The sequence below is a fragment of the Hoplias malabaricus genome, chromosome 12 (assembly GCF_029633855.1).
Source record: "Hoplias malabaricus isolate fHopMal1 chromosome 12, fHopMal1.hap1, whole genome shotgun sequence".
Taxonomy (NCBI): domain Eukaryota; kingdom Metazoa; phylum Chordata; class Actinopteri; order Characiformes; family Erythrinidae; genus Hoplias; species Hoplias malabaricus.
In genome coordinates, this window is record NC_089811.1 from 8,867,471 (window position 1) to 8,893,095 (window position 25,625).

The 25,625-nt window shown below is 41.2% G+C and overlaps 2 protein-coding genes across 9 annotated transcripts in view; both read right to left on the reverse strand.

Annotated features, from left to right (window-relative positions):
- Positions 1 to 125: 125 nt before the first annotated feature.
- On the reverse strand, positions 126 to 11,701 carry poglut2 (protein O-glucosyltransferase 2). Its single transcript, XM_066640946.1, has 10 exons — positions 11,275 to 11,701; positions 10,067 to 10,272; positions 8,017 to 8,222; positions 7,437 to 7,514; positions 6,575 to 6,747; positions 5,121 to 5,358; positions 4,100 to 4,309; positions 2,808 to 2,897; positions 1,017 to 1,121; positions 126 to 290 (listed from the first exon to the last, which is right to left on the reverse strand). Exons 1-10 carry the CDS (start codon positions 11,454 to 11,456, stop codon positions 273 to 275), a joined length of 1,506 nt encoding a protein of 501 aa, XP_066497043.1. The 5' UTR covers positions 11,457 to 11,701; the 3' UTR covers positions 126 to 272.
- Positions 11,702 to 13,622: 1,921 nt separating this feature from the next.
- stxbp5l (syntaxin binding protein 5L) overlaps positions 13,623 to 25,625 on the reverse strand; it is a 122,469-nt gene continuing 110,466 nt past the window's right edge. For all 8 annotated transcript variants that reach the window (XM_066686210.1, XM_066686205.1, XM_066686209.1 and 5 more), the window contains 5 exons: positions 25,152 to 25,515; positions 23,558 to 23,723; positions 20,413 to 20,524; positions 18,072 to 18,292; positions 13,623 to 17,118 (listed from right to left, as the gene is read on the reverse strand). In XM_066686210.1, coding sequence (XP_066542307.1) covers positions 17,077 to 17,118; positions 18,072 to 18,292; positions 20,413 to 20,524; positions 23,558 to 23,723; positions 25,152 to 25,515 — 905 coding nt within the window. In that variant the 3' untranslated portion in view covers positions 13,623 to 17,076. The remainder of the gene's footprint in view (positions 17,119 to 18,071; positions 18,293 to 20,412; positions 20,525 to 23,557; positions 23,724 to 25,151; positions 25,516 to 25,625) is intronic.

Here is a 25,625-nt window from a genome sequence, read left to right on the forward strand (position 1 = left end):
TATTCATAACTATTTTATACTGATATCTTTCTGTTTGCTCATGGTTTTTGGCCAAAGTTTTTCCAGAAATCCACAAAGAAAATTTGGAATGTAGTACATTTAATTTCAAGATTAAAAAAGGTCATATTTTATAAATAATACAAACGGAGATAAGAAAGTGCTTGCAGGGACTGGTCAGATGTGCATTATGGTAAGTTTTAGGACACAGTTTCGTCTGAAAAAGAAAAAAAAAAAAAATACGGCAGCTGTTTTAGGATCCCACAGAAAGACTCTCAGAGCTCGTCTCTGACCTAAAAAGAAAAAAAAAAGTGTAAAAATGACTCAATACGTGGCATTTTTATAATTCAGATAAACTGTGGTTATACAGAAAGTCACGGGTTTGTCAAATAATGGACTATAAAGGGTTACGCAGCGTTTGTGCAACGAGATCAAAAGCAAGTTGCTAGACCTGAAGGTCGTAAGAAAATAAAAAAGACAATAAAGTCATTTCAGAAGGTCTAGGTTAAGTAGTTTATGTGTGGCGTGTAAAATAATCTAATGCTTAATGAAGACAGTTTATTACTGGAGCGATATGTGATGGTAAATTGTCACTTCCTTCACTCTCTGTTTAGCAGGCATTAATCCTGATCTAATCTAGAGCTGTTTCTTGACAAAATTTTCAATGTGAAATGTGGCTTTATTTCATTATGATGCTGCACAGCAGTACAGTACCGAGTCTGGACCCCGTATTTAACCCATCTGTGGCAGTGAACACACACACAGACACATGCACAAAAATCAGAGTAGCTGATCTCAGCACCTGGCGAGCAGTTAGAGGTTAGGTGTCTTGCTCAAGGGCACCTCAGCTGCAGATGTTGAGGGAGGATAAAGTGCTGTTCCTTCACTCCCATGCCCCAAGTACTGTCAAAAATCTCTTTTTGGGGACCTTTGCCATCACCAGGGAGGTTCATACATTTTACATTCAGATGTGTATTTAACCTGATACTCATCATTTCATGACTGTGAGACACACAAACCTTGTTTCTGTGGCAGTAACAGGGGAACAGATCGTCTTTGGGCTGCTCTACCAGCTCCATACCATCACGAACCTTGGGCTCCGTCACCAGCAGCTTTGCATACTCCTGCATGAAGAAGTCGATGAGTGTAGAAACATAAAAGTGGTTATATTGTTATGGCTGAATGTTGTATGTAAACAAACTGCTTTTATAGTGACACCACACTTTCATTTGAGGAGACAATGTGTCCTTTATGCTCTGTGAACGTTTACAAGAAAAACGGTCAGAGAGAAATGGTCAGAAATGTCTTGACGTAAAAGCTCATTAAACTGAGATTAATTCCAATGTCCACGCAGAAACTGCTTCGAACAAAAAGACTCAAATTTTAAGAAGTAGCCACAGTGTTCATGACCTCTGCACCTCGAAAGTACATCGTGTTTTATAACTGAAAAGTGCTTTGAGGCCAGAATGGGAGTTTAAAGATTAATGTGCACAGTTTTGTGGTTATAGAGTATCATAAAGCACTCCTAAGTAGAACATTCTTAATGCCACACTGCTTGAGCCGTTCTGAAGGCAAGGAAAAAAAAAAGCAGAGGCAGATTTTTACCTACTGAGCTGATCAAACGATCTGGAAATAACCAAAATATGATTTGTTTTGTGTGGAGAGGGAGTGTGGCACGTGTTCAAGACTGTGAATAAATTCTCTGCTTTCTGAAACGACCCAAACTCATTTGTATCATCATTTTAAATTATTTGCAGTGTCATCCATTCTACACTTTAATGTGTTATAACCTTTGGACATGTTAATAGAGTTAGTACACACTGAAATGAAGACAGGAACAGACTAAAAAAAAAAAAACGCTGAAACATGCCACTTTTGCACTTGGAAACACAATGAACACAACATGCCAGAATTTAATGAGGCTGAGAAAGACTCAAGGTCAGAACTCATGGACACTGCAAATAAACACAGGGATCAAAACAATCAGCAATAATCTAGGAAAATAATAATAATAATGTTTTAGAAATTTGAGCTTGAAGTGTTGATTCTTGTTTGTTTACTTATTTGTTTGCTGTGGTTTCTAGCCTCTATTTGTGCTGCCAGTTCATTTATAACACAATCATTTAGCTTTTCCACTGGTAAATGACTGTAACAAATCTACCCACACTGATGTGATTCTGTTAGCTTTGTATTTTTTAATTTCTACTATGAAAATGACTGTGTTGTCTTGGACACAACACCTTACCGCATGTGACAGCACAGATCCTGCCCATGTACGGCCCTCTACTGGGTTTCTCAGCCTTCATGGACTACTCACTTAGGCTCTGTATCTGTCGGTTACTGCTCCCTATGTCCAGCTGAGGTTTAAGTCCATAATCTATTAATTTTAGATCCTTAAATTGAGTCTCAGTGCAATATTTACCAATTCTACTAACAAAATCTCTTTGCAAAATGCTTCAATGAGTACAGATTTTAAATTTATGAAAGGCTGCATAAAATTAGAACTACTGCTGCTCTGATCTTTTAAAAATAACCAAGTATCTCTGGAGACACACTCCTCAATAGCAACGATTTAGCTGTGGTTTAACGTGGCTAAGTGTGTACGTGCGAGTGTGTGCGCCGGTGTGTGTCGTGTCAGGACATGACTTTGCGTTAATTAACCTCGGTCTACTGTGTCCTTGGGTTTGTTCACATAAAAATGGATGGGTGCAGATAAAAGATTAGATATAGTTAGATACAATCAGTGATAAGGGGAGAGGGAAGAAAAATGTCCAGAAATTAAAACAACAGGATGAAGGATGAATCCTCACCTGGAAGAGTTTGAAGTAGTAGCAGAATATCTGGTCTCCCATCAGATGAACGCGAGCAAACCTCTGACCGTTCTGTGCGATTCTTCTGGCCTGAAGGAGAGAGAAAAGACCTCAAATGAGTAAGACATTAAAGAAACATGGAAGAGAATGTTTAGCTAGCACTGTGACATTTGGAACATCTGGCCTTCCAGGCTTCCAGACTGCTGCCACAGTGACCCTAAATCTGGACTAGGAAGAAATGAGATGAGAATAAAATGTTTTGTTTGTTTGTTTCTGTAAAACAAGGGTATGAAGTTGCCCTTAATTCAAAACAAAACAAGGAAAGATTTAGATTTAGGAAAGTTAGACTTACTCACGATTTATTAAAAACACAACATAGTGTAATACTGTAGAGAACATTAAAGCTTTTTCCACACAAATATAAAATATATACAGTGGAACCTCTACTAACAAACTTTCCAAGATACGAAACGGGCATTTGAATATTTTTTGCCTCCACCAATGAACCACGATTCTAGAAACGAACCCGAGCCTCAGCTGAGCCGGCGGCTGGAAATGGCCACTGACCCCAATAGGCGAGTCTCCCAGCGTGCCCAGACTTGAGTGAGCTTTTAAGAAGCAAATTGTAGCTTTAGCAATTTAGCATTAGTGTAAATAGCAGACATCGAAATTCGTGCTAAGTTAAGCCGTATCTACGCTTCGTCTCCCCACATTCACCGCCTACTCTCCGTTATTCCACCCACCCCCCACCTCCCGTCATACAGCCAGTGCCTGTGTTACTCCTCCAGCCAGTCGTCACGTCTTCAAGGTAGCGATGTGTAACCACTTAAAACTTTATTATTTCTTTTTTATAACTGTTACCACTGTATTTCTCTTTTATTTTTAGTAACGCTACATGTATTTTTTTTTCACAAATTTGAGTGTGTTGTAAACATATACCAGTTTAAAAAGGGTGACTTTCGGGGTGGGGGCTGGAACGCATTAATTGCTTTTCCATTATTTTAAATGGGGAAAATTGACTCGAGAAACGAATTTTCCACTTACGAACCGGGTCACGGAATGGATCAAGTTGGTAGGTAGAGGTTCCACTGTACCTGTGCCTTAAAAAAGTAATTACGTTTTATATATATATATATATATATATATATATATATATATATTTACCAAGACTGAGTAACTGTAGGGTAGTGGTGTTAGTTAAAGTGTTTGTTGTAGTGATTCTAACATACATGTCTGTGGTTTATTAGTATAACAATATACAATATATGCTGCATTGTTGTATACACTTGTACCTCTTCATCGTGGTCCTTGGCCCACTGAATCTTTTCCAGCAGGTCACTGAGGTCAGCTTTAAAGGGGATGTAGTGGACCCAGGGCTCGAGCTGACTGTAGAAATGTTCATAGTAGACAGAGTCCTGCTTCAGCACCACACTGTCTCCAGCCAGGAGATACGGCATCCGATACGCCGCCACCGTTCCATCTACGTTTATCTGGTATTTATACTGAAGAGGAGCAGACAGATACAAACATTAAGCGATGCATGATATTAGAGTTACATTGCCAGATAATTGCTTTTTAAATGTATTATTGGCATTGGGCCGATGCTTTTATTTTACAAATAATAACAGCGATTATTTCTCCTATACTACCTTCACTTTAATAGCTCACTTTAAGTTTTTGGATAGATTTTAAGATCTTACTGTTTGTTTATGAATGACTGATTTGAATAGGCTAGTTCTCATCTATCTCCCTGAGCTGGTACAACCGTATGTTCCATGAAGGTCACTCAGATCTGTTGATCAGCGTCTTCTGATTGTCCCTAAATTTAGGTTGAGGCACAGTGGACATTAGGCTTTTGCAGTTATGGCACCCCAGACTATGGAATGATTTGCGGTGGCATGTTAGACTGCCCCTCCTACACTGTCTGTTTTTAAAACAAGCCTCAAATAAACTTATTAAAGAGAGTGTAAAGCTGTGAACAGTCTCTCTCTCACAGAGGGTTAGGACAATACAAATATGTGTGTTCTTCAGTCCATCTGTTCATCTTCACAACCCATCTCTCCATGTTCTATACAACTCATTCATCCATCCACCCATCCATCTCAGCAATCATCAGATAAACAGCTATATATACACATTTATCCATTCATCCATCTCTCTACCAACCCATCCACAAATAAATCCATCTATACTTCCAGCCCACCACCCCATCAATTTAAAATTACATCCATCCTTCGCCACACATGAACCCACCTCTCTACATCTTCCCATTCCATCCTCAGTGCCCATCCCCCCACACACTCATCCCCTGACCTTGAAGAAGTCGAAGAAGGAGACGTGTTTGACGAGTGGTCCGTACAGGCTTTCGTCGTGTTTGAAGAAGAAGAAGTTGGTGAAGGCAGTGTCCAACAGAGTGGGGTTGGATCGCCCCAGTTTCACCAGCTCCAGCCTCTCTCTCCTGCTGTCCCTCCCTCTCCAGAACCCTGTTTCATTCTTCTCCTCCCACGGAGGGCCGGTGTTGCCCTGAACAGACAGCATGTCCAAACTCACCCTGCAGGAACACAGAGGAGGATTAGCAGGAACTCCCTCTGCGTTCTTCGTTCTTACTGTACGAGTGAAGTAAGATAAAGAACCAAACTGCTCTGTCGTTCCTGAACACACTGAGGGGGTCCTCCTGGCATTTTTAAAATAAGTTTAGCACATAATCTGACACATCAAGGGCACTAGATGTCTGTATAACGGTATTATAATCATAATTCCTTACTTCGAAAAGAGCAGGTACTAAAAAAAGAACCTGATTAAAGGTAACAGGACCATGCATGGGAAAAGCAACAATAGATGCCATGTGAAAGGAGTTAAAGAGTGTGGATGAGTGATATTAGTGCACAGGAACATATAAACATCATACATATGCCAGTCTGCGTATACATATGAAATGGTTGGTGTGGTACAGTGGTAACACCATTGACTCCCATGTGAGAGACCTGGGTTTGAAAAAAAAAAAAAATGTCTGGGCAACCTTGGGTAAGACTCCTAACACTGCATTGGCCTACCTGTAATACCAGTAACTTTGTAAGTCACTCTGGATAAGAGTGTATGTCAAATGCCTTAAATGTACAAAAGTAAATGAAATGCTATAAAAGTGCTATAAAACTCTCATAGAAAATTCATTCATTCATTGTCTGTAAGCGCTTATCCAGTTCAGGGTCGTGGTGGGTCCAGAGCCTACCTGGAATCATTGGGCGCAAGGCGGGAATACACCCTGGAGGGGGCGCCAGTCCTTCACAGGGCAACACAGACACACACATTCACTCACACCTACGGACACTTTTGAGTCACCAATCCACCTACCAACGTGTGTTTTTGGACTGTGGGAGAAACCCGCAATACCCAGAGGAAACCCCCACAGACACAGGGAGAACACACCAAACTCCTCACAGACAGTCACCCGGAGCGGGACTTGAACCCACAACCTCCAGATCCCTGGAGCTGTGTGACTGGGACACTACCTGCTGCGCCACCGTGCCGCCCTATCATAGAAAATATTACGCAGAATTAAATGAACAAATATAAAACTAAACTAACGTACAGTTGCGCAACTAAGCATTATGTTATAGAGTTATTATAATACCGTAAAGAAGGTATAGGCCCACATTTGTAAGTTCACAGGTTTAAGTTTAAAGTGCAAGAGCATCTTCAGGAGATGAAGAATTATGAGAAAAAGATGTTTTTACAGGTCTATTTTGCAGAAAATAATAATTTAATACCTGCCCATAGTCTCCAGCACAGACTCCGTCAGGTCGTAAGTCGGCATTACAATGTCTCGCGTGTCATTGGAGCCACACCAGGAGAAGATTGGGTGCAGGTTCTCAGAGGTTCTCCTCTTCTCCAGAGGCCAGTCGCCCAAATTCACAAAGAACTCAACATCTGGAAGCTTAACCTAAGGATTAGCGTTAAAGTCTGTGAACACTGAATGACATCGATGGAAGGGTCAAACACATGGAATCCTCACTCAGCCTCTTTTTAAACTCAGACTGAGTTCATCTGCAATGCAGTCAAGCATCAAATAATCAATTGGACTGAATGATCACTTATGAATGAGGATCAGGAATAAAAGCATACAAAATAAAACCAAAGAACTTAGATATAGGGCCTGACTGCTCTGGTTTAGGATTCAAAAACGTATCTGCAATACTTATTACTCTATAGTTATAGAGGGGTAAATAACAATAACAAATTATTAAACAGATAGATAGATAAATAAATAAATATACTTTGAAATATTGGTCAAATATTCCCATCTCTTTGATGCTGATTATTTGAACAATTTCCTAATGTCATTTCACATCACTAATGATAGTAAACACCATAAACCATATTTTTAAAATGGGTGTAGCCAGCACCAACAGGGTCTTCCCTATTGTTTCAAGTCATAGTCATGTTAAAAGGTACCATACAGAACCACTGTTTATAAACAGAGCAGTTTACAATGTGTCAGTGTCCTACTGCCTCCTAGTGACTGATCTGATAAGGAGGGTAGAAGAGTGACAGCACATTAGAGTTTGTGCATATTTATACAGGATGTAGTTAAGTCGTAATTAGATCTTTGGATGGTGAAGTGTTACTCACTTTGCGAGCGAGAGAGAGAAGAAATGCATCCATGAATATCCTGAAGCCCACATGCTCACCATATGTTTTAATGTAAACCTGTGGAAAAAATTAAATTATATCAGAAGAAGTAGGTGTACAAACATTTGATTCCAAGCAAATCTGGTCTCATTCCTAAAGGTTTGTGGTTGAAAAAGCAAAATAAATAATGAAACCCCAAAAACGGAGATAGAAGGTGTTCTGCAGATAGAGAGCAATGATTAGTGTATTCTGCTACCACCATCTTGTTCAGAAAGCCATCTGCGCTTAAGAACTCTATACATTCATAACGAATTGGCTTGTTTTTGTGACATCATTAAATGATCATTAAATGGTGCAGTATCTCTATACTACACAATTTTTATATAGAAGCCACCTCATGGCTCCTCCATGAGGGACTGCTCCACAAGGGGGTGCTCATTCACTCACTCAAATTCAGGGGGTTAAATGCTGTTTTACCTCACATCAGTGACACTCTGTATCCTTGTTTATTTTTTTAATGTGAAAAACATGCTGTGCTACATGATTGGGCTCTTTAAAGTTCCCCACGCTCCACTCGTACCAGGTTGTTTTTGATGGTGTAATGGCAGAGGCTCTGTCTCTGGCCAAAACGCTCAGGAATCTCCTGGGAATTTCGCTCCAGGTCCACTCTGGGAAAAACTGAGAGATCACGCTGGATCTGAGCAAAGGAATGGGGACAGTGCATGTGCGTTTCCCATAATGCACCACTGGACTCTGGACAGTCGCATGACTCATGGTACACTGGACCTAGAGAGAGAAAGGAGGAGAGACATATATGATGTGATGGTACAGTCTTGACTACATGTCCTCAATCCTGGGTTATGCAGGCTTATGATGTGGTAGTATTTCTAGGCAGTGTTTCCACATTGTAGTTACAGTTTCAGAATCATTGTGATTCTTCACTGAGCTGTAATAAGGAGAATAGAGCTTGTCATTGCTACTCCAGGTTCAGCACTGCAGACACTGCACTATGTAACCTTTGGTGAAGGAAGCCAACCCCCTCCCACCCCCTCATCCGCCTTAAAAAGGACATATTATACCTCTTTTAAACACGTTTTAATAGGTCTATGGGCTATACAAAACATGTTCAAAAAGTTCTTTGCACAAAATCAATCTCACATAAAGAGATCTCACCAGCTCTATTGTTGCTAGTTTCAGTACCTTTCAGAATAAGCCATTTATGCAAGTAAGCTGTTGCTGATCACGCCCCATCGCTAAGAGTTTTCCACATGTGAAAATGACAGAAAACAGAGGTGCTGTCCAAGCCCATGTGTTCGACCCTGAATGTTTGACGAAACCTTAAAATATGCTGGTGTTGGTGAAATTGTGTGAATACAGCGGCATCATTTAATGTGGAATTGAAATTTCGAAGAACTGAACTTAGCACTTAGAAATAACTATATCAATTTTAAAGTGGGGGCGGCACGGTGGCAGGGTAGTGTCGCAGTCACACAGCTCCAGGGGCCTGGAGGTTGTGGGTTTGATTTCCGCTCCGGGTGATTGTCTGTGTGGTTTGGTGTGTTCTCCCTGTGTCCGCGTGGGTTTCCTCTGGGTACTCTGGTTTTCTCCCACAGTTCAAAAACACACGTTGGTAGGTGGACTGGCGACTCAAAAGTGTCCATAGGTGTGAGTGTGTGAGTGAATGTGTGTGTGTTGCCCTGTAAAAGACTGGCGCCCCCTCCAGGGTGTATTCCCGCCTTGCGCCCAATGATTCCAGGTAGGCTCTGGACCCACCGTGACCCTGAACTGGATAAGGGTTACAGATAATGAATGAATTAATTAATTTTAAAGGGGTTATGAAATAGTAAGCAATTTTTAGACTGCACTGGTTTGTTTGGGGAAGTTTAAACGAACACTAGACAGTATAAAAACATCAGTATATGTTCACTTTTCCGCTTCAAAGTTAGTTTCCTGACACTGTGGCACTGCGAGGCTTTTAAGTTCGTAGAGAGCAGTTGTGCAGTGCACGACACCTCTAAATATATTCCCGTGGCTATGTACGTAGACTATTATTTATTAACAATGAAACCTCGAGAAGAACCGTAACAGGTTTACCTCACCGCTGTTCCTGCAGCTCAGTCTTATGGAGTCCCTTCCGCAGCTCAGTCTCTCCCTAACATGAATTGAGGGGGCCTTCGTTAATTTGTGGGGCCGGCTTTGCCTGCACAAACACCTTCGCAAATACCAGGGTAGTTTTTGCAAATTTCCCTAGTGTGACGTTACAATAAGGTATCCTCTGTCCAAACAGCTTGTAGAAGCATATGATTCCTGACACCAAAAACTTTCAACATAAAACGGATGGACGTTTTTTCTCCCTAAGCTTGGAGTGTTTATAGGAGCAGTAGAGACCAAAGTGGAAGTACAAAAACATGAAAAAAAGTGAGCTTTGCATAATATGTCCCTTTTAAATTCAGCACAGAGCTGTAAAAATAAATTACCCTCTGGAGCTCTAGGGAGAGCCCTAGATATCAGTCTTAAAGCACAAGTACCAAATAAATCCAAAACCAAATATTGTTTTGGGTACATCATCTTTCATAATCAGTAACACAAATGTAAAAACCAGAACACTAATAAAAATAAAAGAAGTTGACCTTTGAGAATGTATGGAGACTTGGCCACGTGTTTATTCTTCAGCAGAACCTTAATGTTCAGATCAGGGTAGCTGGCGTACATGCGATAGCGCACCAGGAAAGAGCCGTCCTGACGATCCAACACCTGAACCCATATCCTGGAGAATGGCTCTGACGGAGATGAAATTTTCACTTCAAACGTGTTCTCTCCAGGTGAAGACGTCAAGCTAAAAAGTGCAAACAAATAAATAAATAAATAAAAATGGGTTTGGGACATATTATTTACCCCAGGGCAGCAATCTGCTGACATTCAGTTTAGCCATAGACAAATCCTGCCAAACATGGAATTCCATATATGGGCAAGAATGTTGGCCAATGGGAGCGCTTCAACATGAATATTAACATTCTAATTTAAAGATTAATAATTAAAAATAATTATTATTCACGTCATTAGTTTTCATACTTTCATTTCAAAGCCAAAGTCACTGTTTGCCAAGCTGAATTTTTATTTTTTTACGAAGATCAAGCTCCACATTAATTTACGTTGAATTTAGCAGTTGTAAATATTCTGACGCCTCGGGAACCGTGTACTAAAACTGGCACCTTGGGAAAAAAAGCTTTAAATGACAACATTGCATTTTTCATCCTTATATAGTTGAGGACTGACTCTTTCCTTCCACTTTAAATATCGACGGTGCAGCAATTAACGTGAACATTCTGGAGAACATTCCATTCACACCATGGAATTACAAAGAAGAAGCAGTTACATTCAGGCGCGTTAGGGCTCGATTAAGTAACGGTTGCAGCATTTAAGGTGGAAAGTATACTCCTCACAAGGAGTCAACTAAACGTACAGGACACCGGTGCCCGAGGAGTCACTGTGATGAATCATGCACCATTCAGTCACGTTTTAAGGTGGAATGGAAAATACCAACAATAATTTAACTGTCCGCAGTTTGAGACGCCGCAGCAGCACGTTAACGTTACCATTTAAGGTGGAAACAAAATTCGCAAGAACGTTAACGGCTGCACAGTGTTGTTGGTAAGGTGATAAAGTGGAACAGACAATTCCCACAAGGAGTCAACTTCAGGATTCGGTGTCTGAGGATTCATAACTTTAACTGTCTTGCTATTTAATAAAGCCATTTAAGGTGGAATGGCACATTCTCATTAAGAAGTCAGTTTAGTCTTCGGTAACGGTTAGTTAGCTTTGAGCTAAAGTTACCTACTTTTTCCCGGACTCGTCCACAGCTTGGATAAAGAAGAACCTGGCCGGGAGGACGGCATTAGGCTCGAGCCCGAGTCCCCAAATTAAAGTTTTATCAGCATTAGGAGCGTTAGCCCCCACTCCATCTGAAAGACTGATCCAGAAAATCAGAGCACAGAGACCAGAGAGAGGTTTCTGCAACATCTCTTACTTGAAAAGTCTTAAAATACACGTTTAAACGGCCCCCTAAAGAGATGAAGACTGGTTTATTAGCATAAGAAGACAGGCTAATTTCGATTAGCCATAAATACTAGTACTGAACTTGAATTTCAGTCCTGTAGCCGGTTTATTCAAGAGTTATGTTTTCCCACCAGTTTTCCGCAAAATCCCGCCTCCAAGTTCATATATCTGTCGTATTACGGGTGGGAGAAAATACCACAGCTGTGGAAAAACTGGGGCTGTGTTCCCAATCTTTCAAGTGCACTAGTTATTTAGTGTGTGGGACATTTTGAAGTGGTGTTCCGAACGATATATTTTTCAGTTGTGATAAAAGGTATTGTTCTGTTAATGACATTTTATTCCACTGAATTATATAATAGCAACATTAATGCAATTATACACTTTTAAAATCATTTTAGCAATAAAGTTAATAAGAATATACAGACTTAAATAAACATAATCACTGTTTAAAAAAATACAAACAAAACAATAACAAATACACAAAATGGCTCTAGAACAGAGAGACAGAGAACAGTTAAGGTGACATTTATTCTACAAGCACACCAGTTAACACAATTGGCAATATGGTCAGTAACAATTATTGAGGCAATATCCATATATTGTGCGATAAGCCAACAAAATAATTATTGTGACAGGTCAAGGTGTTCCAAATACAGGAGGTCCTCGGGTTACGTCAGTCCCGACTTATGATGTTTCGTGGTTACGACACATCTCCCATTTACTGTATTAAGCCTTGTTTCGACTTAAGTGGTTTTGCTTCGTAAATGTCGTAACGCGAACTTCGTGTGTGGTGTGCGCGGCGGAAGAATACACGGTTACGCGGCTCGGGACCGAGGAGGATAGGTGTTAGGATAGGATAAGTGCTTACAGTATGTTATTTACGTACAGTATGTACGTATGTTCTGACTTACACCGAAAATTGGTTTAGGACGCGACGTAGAGAACGGATCAACGTCGTAAGTTGAGGACCCCCTGTATTCTAAATTTGACACTATTTTAAAGCGGAAGTAGATACATTATTTTAGAGTATTTTTGGTTCTATTTTTATATACCCTTTACAACCAAAATAGAGATCAATATCTGTTCCAAAACAGAGTAAAATAATCATGTTTAGCAGCACTAGGATTGTAGACAACTTTAACAATAATTTTATTCATACAGACTGAATGTCCTTGAATGGAGCGTCCGCATCATAACCTGTCTACTCACTTTTCACTCTTGAACACTCTCTCAGTCTGGGACTCCTCCTGCTGTAGCCCGGCAGTCACATTTGTGTGTTTTGGAGGAGTGGCTTTGGAAGGTCTGAAGGGAGGGATAGGACTATTAAGGCTGGATTTATAAAGAAGCATACACTTCTTACTTTCTTCAAAATTACCTACCCCAGCTTTATTATGATAGACACACAATGTACAAGGTAATTTATCAGTCCTGTCCCAATTCAGAGTATTGTGTTCATCTGCCAGGTTTTGTATGCAGTTCCTCCTACAGTGATCATGTGATTGGTTCTACTTTGATTTAATATGGTGAGTTTACCTCAAAACAGATGACGCAGTGATTAAAAGTTCTGTTCAGCAAATAGCGCACACCCCACCTTAGAAACTTACATCCCTACATAATTTTGTGTACATTCCTAACTTCACTCTTAGAAAAAAAGGTACAGCAGAGGTACATTATTGGTCACTAAAGGTACAAACAGTGTAAATGTACCTTAATTTTTCATTATTTAAGTGTCTCAAATAAAACATAATAAAAGTCCTGGAGATGAAATGGAGTCTATGAAATCAACACAATTTTAAAATCTACAAATATAATAGAATAAGGTACAATTATATTCTCTAATTACAGGTACATATATGTACCCTTGAGGGTACCACCACAGTGACACATTTTCTGACAGTGTTGTTTGAAGCATAATGCTGACATGGTGATAACATTTAAATGCTACAAGATTTTTTTTAGTGCTAAGTAGCTCACATTTAGAGACTGTTCCGCTAGGGGGTGTTATTCAGAGCTGCGCAACAAAGACACTTTGCGTTCTTGTTTATACATTTCAGACAGTAGATAACACAAATATCCTGGTTCTATGTGAACGTACAAAAGGAAAAAATGAGACTCATTTTCATGTGTACATCAATCAATGTTTATTTCAACTTGATTAGCATCAACATTTGTTTAATGATTTCTTTTAAATTCCAGTAATCTCTATAACACTACTGTAATATCGATAAGAACAAAAGGTGGTAGTATCCATTTAAACAAGACCGACGTTGCTGCCTTTTCTGAAGAGTCCAGCGGCTCAGAGTTTGGGGGCTTAAAGGGAGGGAACCACAGAACTCCATTCAGGATGTTGGACGGTTACCATCTCTCAACAGGTACAACATTTATAGAGGAAATCACATTTGTCAGTAATTTCTTTATAGGCTATTATGTTTCTCTCCCAAGTCTCCTCAAGTTCAACTGTACATTTTTAGTATAAAAGCTGAGAACATAGAAACAATACACCCTGTAATTATAATTATTTTCTCTGCTGCTGAGACAAACGCAATGATCAACATGAAATAAGACTCTCTGGAATTGGTTATCGGACGTTTACACATTCTTCCGGCCACTTAGCCTCAGTGCTGAATTGGTGTGAATCTCGTGGCTGTTCACACTTGGTTACACTTATCTGTTCTGTGAAGTTTGGAGCTGATTACCACTCCAGAGGGAACACAAACAAGGGACAGTTCAGCCTTAGTGTTAGCGTTAATACACGGCAGCTCCTATTTTGTTAGCCATGCTAGATCTTTTGGCTGGCCATTCTTTGTAAAAGAAGGGTTTAAAATCTAATTTACAATTTCTACTTGTCCAGATGTAGACAAATAGTCAAGACATATTTAATGTCCAGATTTTACTTTTTTAATTTAATACTAGCGCTATGCTAACAATGCTAACAAATGCTAGTCACCCAAACTGTTTCCACAAATACGGAAAACAACCAAGTGCTAAAACTTCCCCTAGTCATGACCAGATGTTCAGTATGTTCACGCACACTGTGTTTAACTGTGAACTACAATCTAATAAAGCTAAATTTTACTACATTTTAGACATGATTTTAGGTAGAAATAACATAACAAAAAATGTTTAAATCATAGACATTGTGACAGCAATTTCCCAGCTAACAAAACAGTGTCTTTACGACACCTTTAAAATATATTATAAAGAGTAGTATGCAGTACATTTTGTAGTGTTCCAGAAATTGTTTAAGGGATGTATTTTTTTACAAAGCTGTTATAACCAAGTTATGAACAAATGTGTGTGTTAATTTCTTTATTTTCCCTTAATTTTTATTCTGAAATGTATATTCTCTTAACATCAAGGAGATGCTGTTATTATTTTTTCCCCTGTCTGGGTGTTTTTCATATGCTATGTTTGACTGTGAATATCAACATCCATGATATAAAATGCTGGAGTTTTGTTCATTTTTATAATTTACATTATGTCATAATATATCATATTACCAATTTTGAGCAGCCGTAATAAACACCTGGAGTTGGTCGGAATGGATTGAAAGAAGTTTTGAGGATATATTTGTAGAAAATCTATGTTAGCATGCAAGCCTGTTAGTCATGTTAGCATTGTAGCTTCAGCACTAAGCTAAACTTGGACAATAAACATGTCTCGGCTAATTGACTAAATCCTAGCTAAGCGTAATATTGTGTAATTTAGATTTTTCTCCAAAGCCATTTCTGTAAATAAAGCTTTGAAATGGAGTGAGTTTAGTTCCTGTTTTGGCTGTGACAGCGTGTGCAGTAATGTGTAGTCCCTTCTATATTTACAAAACAGAAAGTGCAGAAAATGTGGTGGGGATTATGGGAGTTGTAGTGTTTCAGCACAAGCACAAACGAAAATTTAAGCCGATCAAACTCAATTCTACACTCAGAAATACAATCCACTCACACTCACACAAAATCTCCCCTGGGTTCAAATACTCCACGCATTACATGTTAGCACTCGAAGGATATTAAAATTCATCTAGTGCTCCTCCTCCATTTTTCCATTTAAATAACAACCAGAAGACACAGGTGAACAATCATCTGATGTGATGTAAACTTCAAATTCATTCTACGACTCATTCAAGCTTCATGGATTTGGCAGATGTTCCTCCACACATCTTCTGAACACTGAACTTCTGTTAAGCAGCAGAAAACGCCAGAAAACCAAATGACGTTAACAGGCCAGCTGAGAGCTATTGTTCGAAAAATAAAGAGAGGAATTCCTCACAGGTCTTTTTTTTTGTTTTGTTTTGTTTTTAAAATGTACAAACTTCAGCGAAACTGTGACGGACACGAACGACCAGGCTAACCGTCCGAAAGGAAGTTAGGCTAGTTCTCATCTACAGGTAACAGCTCAAAATATCAATCACGGACAGAATAAGAAGTTCATCGCTAGTTTACAGGAAAGATACTTCACCCATGTCTAGAATATGGCACATGTAATTATTACACTGGCTCCATGAATAGAAACACACCCAAGTAAGACCACGTAGACGTACACTCGGCACATATTGCCAAAATACAGTTCACTTCTCGCTTATTGTTATACGTCTAAAACCATGTTGTGTTTTATTTATTTTTTTATTCACAAACGTTTCTAGGAGAGGGTGAAGTAACTCGATTGGTTCGATCAGTAACAAAGCTGTCGCTCGAGGGACGTTGGGACATTTATGCGTCAGCTTGTAGTTCCTAAAACATTGAGTACTTTCTGAAGTAGCGCCTTTTTTTCGCAGACTTTCCGAATACAAGGGTGGAACATGGTGTGAATTCCTGGTGTGAAGACGACAGTGGTGGGTACTTTTAAAATAATACAGTATTGAAAGAAACAGTGTGGTAGCATGGCATGATTAAATAAATGGGTAAATGTTTAAATAAATATATAAATAAAAACAATATTTTGGCCTTGTAGCAATGCAGGTATACAGCTTTCTTTTTATTTATATTTTATCGCTATTTCAAAAAATATAAAGTTTTATTATATTTTTGTTATAAGTTTCTGGTACTGGCTTATATTATTAAATAAAAGTATGTTATTCTTTAATTTTCCCTTTTAAAGTAACATGCTGCTGTTGAATATGGCAGTTTTTTATGTGTTATTTTTGTATATTTTTTTATTTATAGGTCATCCATGTTGTTTCATGCAGTCTTGTTGGATTTTCTTAACGCTCAGAGTATCTACACACAGCCAAGAGCCGGTTCACTGTCTTTCACTTTCTGGGAGAATACCCCCCCCAAAAACCCAACAAAGAAGATGCTCTAATCCACAGCCTCTGAGAGGAGTAGCCCTCCCTTTCCCCCACTCCTCAACACTAACACTCTATCGGTTCATGTCCATCGCTGTCTGTGAGCCGTTCCCACTGAGACGTGTCTTTAGTCCTGTACACGTAGCCCACAGAGGGAGAGGAAGAGAGGGAGAGAGAGAGAGAGAGAGAGAGAGAGTCCCTCCGTCCCTCAGTCAAACCTCTTTACTCAAGAGTGAAGGTCCATGTCCCAGAGTAGCGCCTCCTTGTGGCCTGAGGGCAGAATTAGCCTTTGTCCAGAGGCCTCTTCTAAAACTGATACCACTTCTTGTCCTTGCATTTCAGCATCAGCTGTGGGGGAACATGAGAAAACAAGCACATCTGTATAAGCATGCTGGTCTGGAGCTGATATATAACTGGTCACCGAACTGATCAGTGTAACAGCCTCCAAAACACAACGTACAAGACAAGAAAACATTTTTTACAGAGCATGTTTAAAGACAGCAAGTGTCATTTAAAGTGCTGCGCAAGACAAGGCAAATTTCACATATTATAAATGCTTAGACTTAAGCTAAGACTTAACGGTCCAGAGTAAAACAAATCTCAACTTTTTATTTAAAATGTTTTACTTAATTATTATTTACTTAATGTATTACTTAATGAATTTCTTAAAATATATCAAGCCCATTTCAGTTCAGTCACCGAAAATCTTTAAAGATATTGAACAAGCAGAAAAGTGAGATGAACTTGATTATTTTTAACACTAGAAGCACCGAGTGCCTGTCATTTTATCACTGTGACATCCTACTGCTACCCTGCTTCTTCCCTTAAGCTCCAGCATTTAAAGGTGGCAATTCTCTTTTCTGCCAGCGGGTGTCACAAAACATTTCACATATCCTGAGGGCCGGCCTGTCTTCATGGACCACAAGTGGTCAATGGCTCCATATTGAGGAACCCTGGTTTAGGAAACTTACCTTAGAATACAGTCACTGTAGTGTCTCCAGAAAACACACAAACTTCCAACAGAATTTAGTGGATTATGAGATTTTGGAGAATTTCTTCCAACTTTAAAGCAACAATAGGTAAGATTTGGTATTTTTCATTGTACAAACTGCCCAGATCAGCATCAGCTACGTTGGACGGCTGAGACAGCACCTGGGACTGAACCAGTGATCTCAAAGTGATAAGGCCAATGTATTACAATCTTCTCAGGGTTAAGGTTAATTTGAACACACACACAGCTGTACAGTAACACAGCTGGATACATCTGGGATGTTTTCTAGTGTAAAGCAGCTCTGCTGTACCTCATGAGCGTGTTTGGAGAAGGTTTCCGCGCTGGTCATCATGAGGGCTGTCCTCTCCTCCAGTTCCCCGAGTCTCTGTCCTCTCTCGTCCAGAGCGATCCGAGCTCGAGCCAGTTCTCCCACTGCGCCGCCAGCTGCTGCCCGCATGCCCTCCACGCTGCTCTGACCAGGGATGTGCTGAGCTAAGCTCCGAGAGGCCTTCCCTGCTGCCGCCTCCCCAACTACAAACATAACACCAGACAAGCGGGGGAGAGAGAGAGGAAGATAGATAGAGAGAGAGGTGTAAATATTACTGTAATATTCACACAGCTTCTTACATTTCCCTCCTTTCTTCTTCTCTAGATCCACTTAGGGCGGTGTTAGGAGTCTCTCACGGGTGTAACCTGGTGTAGTTACCCGTTTGGAGAATTGAACCCTCAGTCAGTAAAGTCAGTGATGTTACTGAAGTGTATTGTGCATAAAAATGTGTCAGAGTGTACACATGCTACTGGGGGTATGCAGCACGTAAGAATGCCTTACTGCTTTAGGTCTCCACATATAGTTTCTGAGTCCTTGGAAGTGGAATGTGGAGTACAATACATCTTTCTAGAAGTCAGAGGTGGGTGGCACGGTGGCGCAGCAGGTAGTGTCGCAGTCCTCCGGGTGCTCCGGTTTCCACCCACAGTCCAAAAACACACGTTGGTAGGTGGATTGGCGACTCAAAAGTGTCCGTAGGTGTGAGTGAATGTGTGAGTGAATGTGTGAGTATGTGTTGCCCTGTGAAGGACTGGCATCCCCTCCACGGTGTATTCCCGCCTTGTGCCCAGTGATTCCAGGTAGGCTCTGGACCCACCGTGACCCTGATCTGGATAAGCGCTTACAGATAATGAATGAATGAATGAATGAAGTCAGAGTTCCCCCAGTTCTCTCACCCCATTACCTACAGATGTTATTTTAAACAAGAGGCTTGTGTAATAAATAAAAACTCAAGACGTGTCTGTGGAAAGTCTTCTTCCCCTTCAAAACACCACTCCATAAGAGAATACACAACATTACCCACATGACTACACACATTCAAAACTCAGGTTTGAACCAGGTATCTTTATATTTTCAGTCTCACTCTTTCCGAACTCATAGCCTAGCCACCACAACTCGACTGGGGCCATCCCCTGTTAGCCACCCTCAAAGAGTGAGAGGTCAGCTGTGCTCTGTTGAGCCCTCTGCCTTTTTTTTTTTTTTTTTTTTTTTTACATTTTTAAAACCCTCAATTTACTGATGCTAGCTAATTAGCTCACTGAAGGCAACCTCACTGTTCCCTCCTTCCCTTGTATGAATTTTATGATCTTGGAAGCACCGGCCCTCAGTTGGGTTAGCTTCAGGGAGCTAATTAGCTAGCTACGAAAACATTAGTAAAATCTAATGAGAAGTCAGGTTATAACATACATTTATTTTTTAATATAAAATTGCTTCAAAGAAATGCTGAACTGAACTTTCATTTTTGTGGTTGTTAGCTGTGTAGCCAAGCTAGCAGTCGTGTATAAAAATAATCAGTCACTGCATTCATTATGAGCTCCATCAGGAAAAGGCTCTGATGGATGACTTGGAGATGGTTCTTAGAGATAATTAATTAATTAATTGTCTGTAACCCTTATCCAGTTCAGGGTGGCGGTGGGTCCAGAGCCTACCTGGAAACACTGGGCGCACCAGTCCTTCTCAGGACGACACACACACTCTCACATTCATTCACACACTCACACCTACGGACACTATTGAGTCACCAATCCACCTACCAACGTGTGTTTCTGGACTGTGGGAGGAAACCAGAGCACCCGGAATAAATCCACACGGACACAAGGAGAACACATCACACTCCTCACAGACACTCACCCGAAGCGGGAGTCGAACCCACAACCCCTGGACCCTGGAGCTGTTTAAAAGAGACACTACCTGCAGCGCCAGCGTGCCGCAGTCCTAATTAAACAATAGACTAATTAAAAATAATAGTTTAAAGAAATATATTTAAAAATAGGATGAAAGATATAAATATGGTAATGTTTTTTCTTATGAACTTTTGAAGATTTTAATGGAAAATTGCATAAAATCTGGGAAATATCTGCAGCCAGTGTCAGTGCTAATATTCCTCTGGTCCCGCTCCAACACACTCCCTTCAGAAAATGAAGTTATGGAACATTTGAGGGCAACTGAAGTGGATTTTTCCATCTCAAAACTTCCCTGACTGAGTCATAAAAGCAGCAATGTGACCTTTTTTAACTGTAGCTACATTAGAAATGTCAATATCAGTCATTCATACACACACACACACACACACACACACATTTGTCAGAAAGAAAGGAGCACTCACAGAGCTCTTCACGGTCAAAGGTCTGAGCGTTTCCCCCGAAAAAGCCCTTGAGAAAGCCTCGGTTCTGCGCCTCAGGAGTCTCCGTGGGTGTGAATAGCTCCCCCAGCATCTCCTGCAGCCGATCGATGGGGTAATCAATCACACAATTCATCAGGCAGTCAATCAGGGGAGCGTTAATGAGACAGAAACAGAGAGGGTTACGGTCAGTACACTAGTCTCACCAGAAGATGGCAGTGTGGTAAAAGTATCAGAGCCTTCCTCTACGCCTACAGCAGCAAACGTGTGCATGTTCTGTTTGTGTGGCCTAAAGTTTGTGGAAACTTCCTCATCCAATATTTCTTCTAAGATAAAACCCACTAATTTCTGGAAAAGTCTTTTTTTGAAAGGGTTTTTCAGCCACAAGAGCATCAGGGTCTGGTAGGCTGAGTGATTAGTTACTCCTACTAATCCCAAGGTAATGAATGGAGCTCCATTACTCCAGAGAGGCAGTCCACTACTCCACAGCTCAATCCCAGGGGTATTTCTACCTCTCTAGCTGACACATTGACCTTAGTGATCTTAGGTTCAGCTTATGGCGCTTATCCACGGTATGGTCCCAACTCTACCAGACTCTACACACTGTTTGGTCCCTGGTTGGTTTTCCATCCCCAGAGCTCCCCCTTAAAATTTATCCAGTGTCGCCTTTGGAAACCACAACAACGGTGGCGGTAACATTAAACGTTTACTCATTGTGTATTGGGGTGTTGTTGTTGTTGTTGTTGTTGGGGACTGAACACAGCTCAGTGTGTTCAGACAGATCAGTAGAGTTTGTTCCTTCTTAGTTGCAGCGTCCAGCTCTGGCTGGATTATTTCATCGGCCACCGATACAAGGAGCGTTTGAACCTCTTCAAAAGACCACAGCATAACTTTACGAGCTGCTGTTGAGAGTCGGATAAAAAACAAATGTGATCTCTGCTGTAGCTGGAGATTTTACAGATGGAGAGTTAGTGCTGGTCGTCTGCACTGCGTGGCGTTAAGTGACGACTCTCTCTGGACAATCAGCGCTCTGCAAGGTTTACACGCCACGGTTTAGTCGTTCTGAACCATGAGAGAACAGGGACTAAGTAAAGAAATCAGTTCCAGGACCAGGACCAGATTTACCGGACAGAGAAGGAAGCTGAGTAGAATGGGGACCATACAGTGTAAAAGTACAGATGCCAATTAAATGCACAATCATTCATTCAGATTTAGATTTGGATCCAGAGAATCCAGTGAATTTCAGAGATTAGAAACCCTTCAGATTTCAAACATCATTGTTACCCATGTGTAGCTTTGTCCTGAGATGAACAGAGTCTGTTTTCTTTATTTTAGCCGACCAATAACCACAGAGTGAGACATGACCTTCATGTTTATTCCTAAATCCGTGTCCAGGTTAAACCTGGCTCTGAATACTTGCCCTGCAAGTAAGATCAGAGCATGGTGTGTGTGTGCGTGTGTGTGTGTGTGTGTGAGAGAGAGAGATAATATAAAAGCTAGTGAGGTGCAGCAGGACTCAGTTCAGCAACGCTCAAAGCATCCATGACAAGCATGACATTTCACTTCAGTAGGCAGTGTCTCTCTCTCTCTCTCTCTCTCTCTCTCTCATTCTTTCTCATTCTTTCTCACCCCCCACCCTCACTCACCCACACACACATGTACACCCCCACTGAAAATGTGCTCACAATACACACACCCACACCATCCACCCTCATCAGCACATACACCAGCACATCAAACGGCAACCGTGCCTCTATTTATGCCGTGTTCTGCCTGTTCCAAACATTAAACTAATAATCCCTGAACAGTTCAACGTGTCTAGCATCAACAGATAAAGGGCCCTGATTTGTTTAAAGCCAGTGGAGAAATACATTTATTTCAGATACTAACAGATCTCTTTTGTAGCTGGTAAAGGTGGAAATGCCAGGGCAACAGGGGGGTCAAGAGGGGGTCCTCACTTCCTTTTTTCTAGGATGAAGAAAAAGTAAATTGGCCATGTTGACTAAAGATTGGCCTAAGTTATCTATATTAATGCCAGTACTGTAGGTTTTATAAGGTTCATTTAATAGGTTTTATGCTTTAATAGGTTCAATAGCTTTTATGGCACGGACACAGTAATGGGAAACCCTTTATTCCACAGCATGGTTCAGGGGAGACGCTGTGAAGACACTGTCTCGGGTGTAAGACATTTCCTTCGTCATGTGAATAATGTCTGTAGAGGAAGAGCTGTGGCGTAAAACATGTCCACTCAGGGTAGCTGGAAACGTCCAGGACTCCTAGCCATTTATTTCAATGGGAAAATATTTATGTCCCATTCTAATGCATTTATTCTGCTGGGAGTTTTCTCTAAATCTGCTTTCAGAACAGTGTTACATTTCGGCAGCTGCTTTGGATTTAGTTTTAGTATTTTTACTATTTTAGAGGTATTATTTATTACTAACTTTCATAAAGAATTGCTTAACAATTGTTACATTTAAAAACGTTAAAATCCAAAATGACGGAAGGAATATGGCAACTTTTTCTTCAGATACATTTAGAGTTTATTTAACGTTAATATTTTAAGTTCAAAGCTGCTGCAGAACACATAGCAAACTGAGACTGAGTCGATTCCAAGAGATTCAACTCTATGAATCATTAGCCAACAGTTGATACAAGCGACTCCCAGATGCTGGTAGATTCTGCCTGCTCTCATCGCCTTGACAACAGTAAACAGACAGAGCATTTTCCTGGTTTTATTTCCTTGCGATTTTCTGTTTTCTAATTAAAAATAATGGGTAAATTATCAATATTCAAATTATTGTTGTCATTTAGTTCTTGTCTAGTTTTCAATGTGATATTTTTCATCATAGTTTTTGGTATCGAGATTAACCCTGCTTCTGTATTATGTGGGATTATTTTTTTATCTAATTACATTCCTCAATTAAAGAATCTGAGCCACTGAGGGTCCCACTACGGAGACACTGCCTGTATTTCTGAGTGTTCAGTGCAAAACCCATTAGTGTGGACCAACTATTTTTGACAGTCATGTGCCACTGAGGAAAAGGGTTTTGCCATGTACTTCCTTATATGGGCACTGCACTGAGAAGAGAATGAAGACCCGAATGAAACTGGGATGAAATCAGACACACACCTGCAGATTGTCACACATCTCCTGGCTGTAGGTGATGCGCTGGATCTCCGTGGGCGAGCTGAGGTAGAGGGCCTGCCCTCCGTTGGTGAAACAGAAGGTTCTGGCAATGCGCATGTCCGTCAGTGGCAGGTAGTGGACGTCCAGCAGTGGCCTTAAGCTGGGCAGACTGTAACAAACACACACCGCATGCACTTTAGCATCACCAATCAATTAATAAACCCAGTCTAACCCAATCTAATCCATCAGTACCCAGCTGTTCCCTCCAGGAATGACACTGGGATTAACAGTCTGTTTAGTATTCAAGGTAATAGGAATAAAATTAGGACACTCAATGCTGACAAAGATTTAACCTTCACAGGATCAACTTAGGCCCTGTCCACGTTACCCATAAATACGACACTGCTGACAACAGTGTTTTTAAAAACTTCCATTTTCAGTTACATAAAACAACTGTGAAGGTGAGATCACGACAACCTTCGCTTTTAAATCTGTCTGGATCTGTGTAGAAGGGGCATTAATGTCACTAAACGTGACAGTCCTGGACTGACATTAATTCTCAATATTAACTCAGTTTGTGAAGTCTGTGTTGGAAGCAAGAGAAATGGCCAGTGTAATGATCTGAGGGCCACATTGTGATGGTTATGTTTTGGTCAGTGTCCAAAACTCAGGTCTTGTGGGGAGTTCCTGGTGTGCAGTGGTAGGTACCGACCAGAAGTTGTTTAGGGTCGGATGACCGGTGACTGGCGACAGGGCCCTGGGCGCCCAAGCTCCACTGCTGTGTGAGGGGAGTGAAGGGGTCAGTGTGGGTACACAGCTCCATCCACAGAGATGGATTCTCTTCTGATCGGAACAGACCAGACAGACCCTCGCTTTCACTCTCTCTACCATCAGTGAGACTCTGGGCCCAGGATCGTGTCGCCCGTCACCGGTCATACTTCCTCTGACCACTTATGTTCGGTACTGACCACGGCAAACCAGGAACACCCCACGAGACCTGTAGTTTAGAGACTCTCTGACCAACATATTTAGTGCATTCCATTCTGTAGGCAGCTGCCTAAGTAAGCAGCATTTTAGGCAGCATATGTGCGCTGCCAAGAAAAGGACTGACTCATGTGGAGGGCAGCATAAGGTGCTTTACAAGGCAGTGTCCACATTTTGGCTGAATTCTGAGTTCCAGCACTTAGTTTTAAAAACACAGTGGATGGAGGCAGCTCTCTGGAGGAGTTTGTGTACAAATGATCTACTGGTGCGTGTGTTTACTGAAATAGTATAAACGCAAGAGTTTTAAATTGTTTTCAAGTGAAAGGTACTGAGTTTAGCGAGACCAGACAGACTGCTGGAACTACCCTTCGCTTAGTTTAATACGCTAGTGGTTTTAACGTACTCGCTCTTAACTTGCTAGACGTGATGACGTATGCTGACTCTGAGGAGTGTCCTGAAAGCGCTGCCTAATGAGGTTCGTTGTTGGTTAAAATGCTGCCTAATGAGGGAGCTGCCTTTGAAGACAATGACGGAGTAGGCAGCTGCCTTCAGAATGGAACGCACCGATTGCGAGCGTTGCCTGTAGGTTGTTGTTGTGAGTGTGGAGCTGGACCTGAGGATCATGACGTGTCCATTTGCGCAGAAGCAGGCGAGGCATACACTGTTGGAGACGGCCACTATGTCTGCCCTGAGGACGAAGGAGGACTCTGTGATGTTGTGTACATAGAGGCAGGCCTGCGAGGGCATGAGGAACACTTTGGCCTGACGTTCAGAGCAGACCACAGCCAGGTGCCCATCCCCGACCACTTCCTGCGAGGAACCTGGTGAGTAGTTGACCAGCCGGCGCCGGCGTGGGCGATCGAGATCCTCCGGGGCGTTCAGGTCTCGCCAGACTTCGTACGGACTCATAATCTGACCTCCAGCGCAGTCCAGAAAACCAAACCTCAGGACAGACCCTTTCAGCATCAGCACCGTGCCTGAGAAAGACAGAGACACAGGAATAAGGTTTGCTGCTTTGCCCCATCCACGTATCCCTCCCTTTCCATTCTGCCTAGGGGTGTGGGCGGGGGGGTCTCAGTTCTTGTTG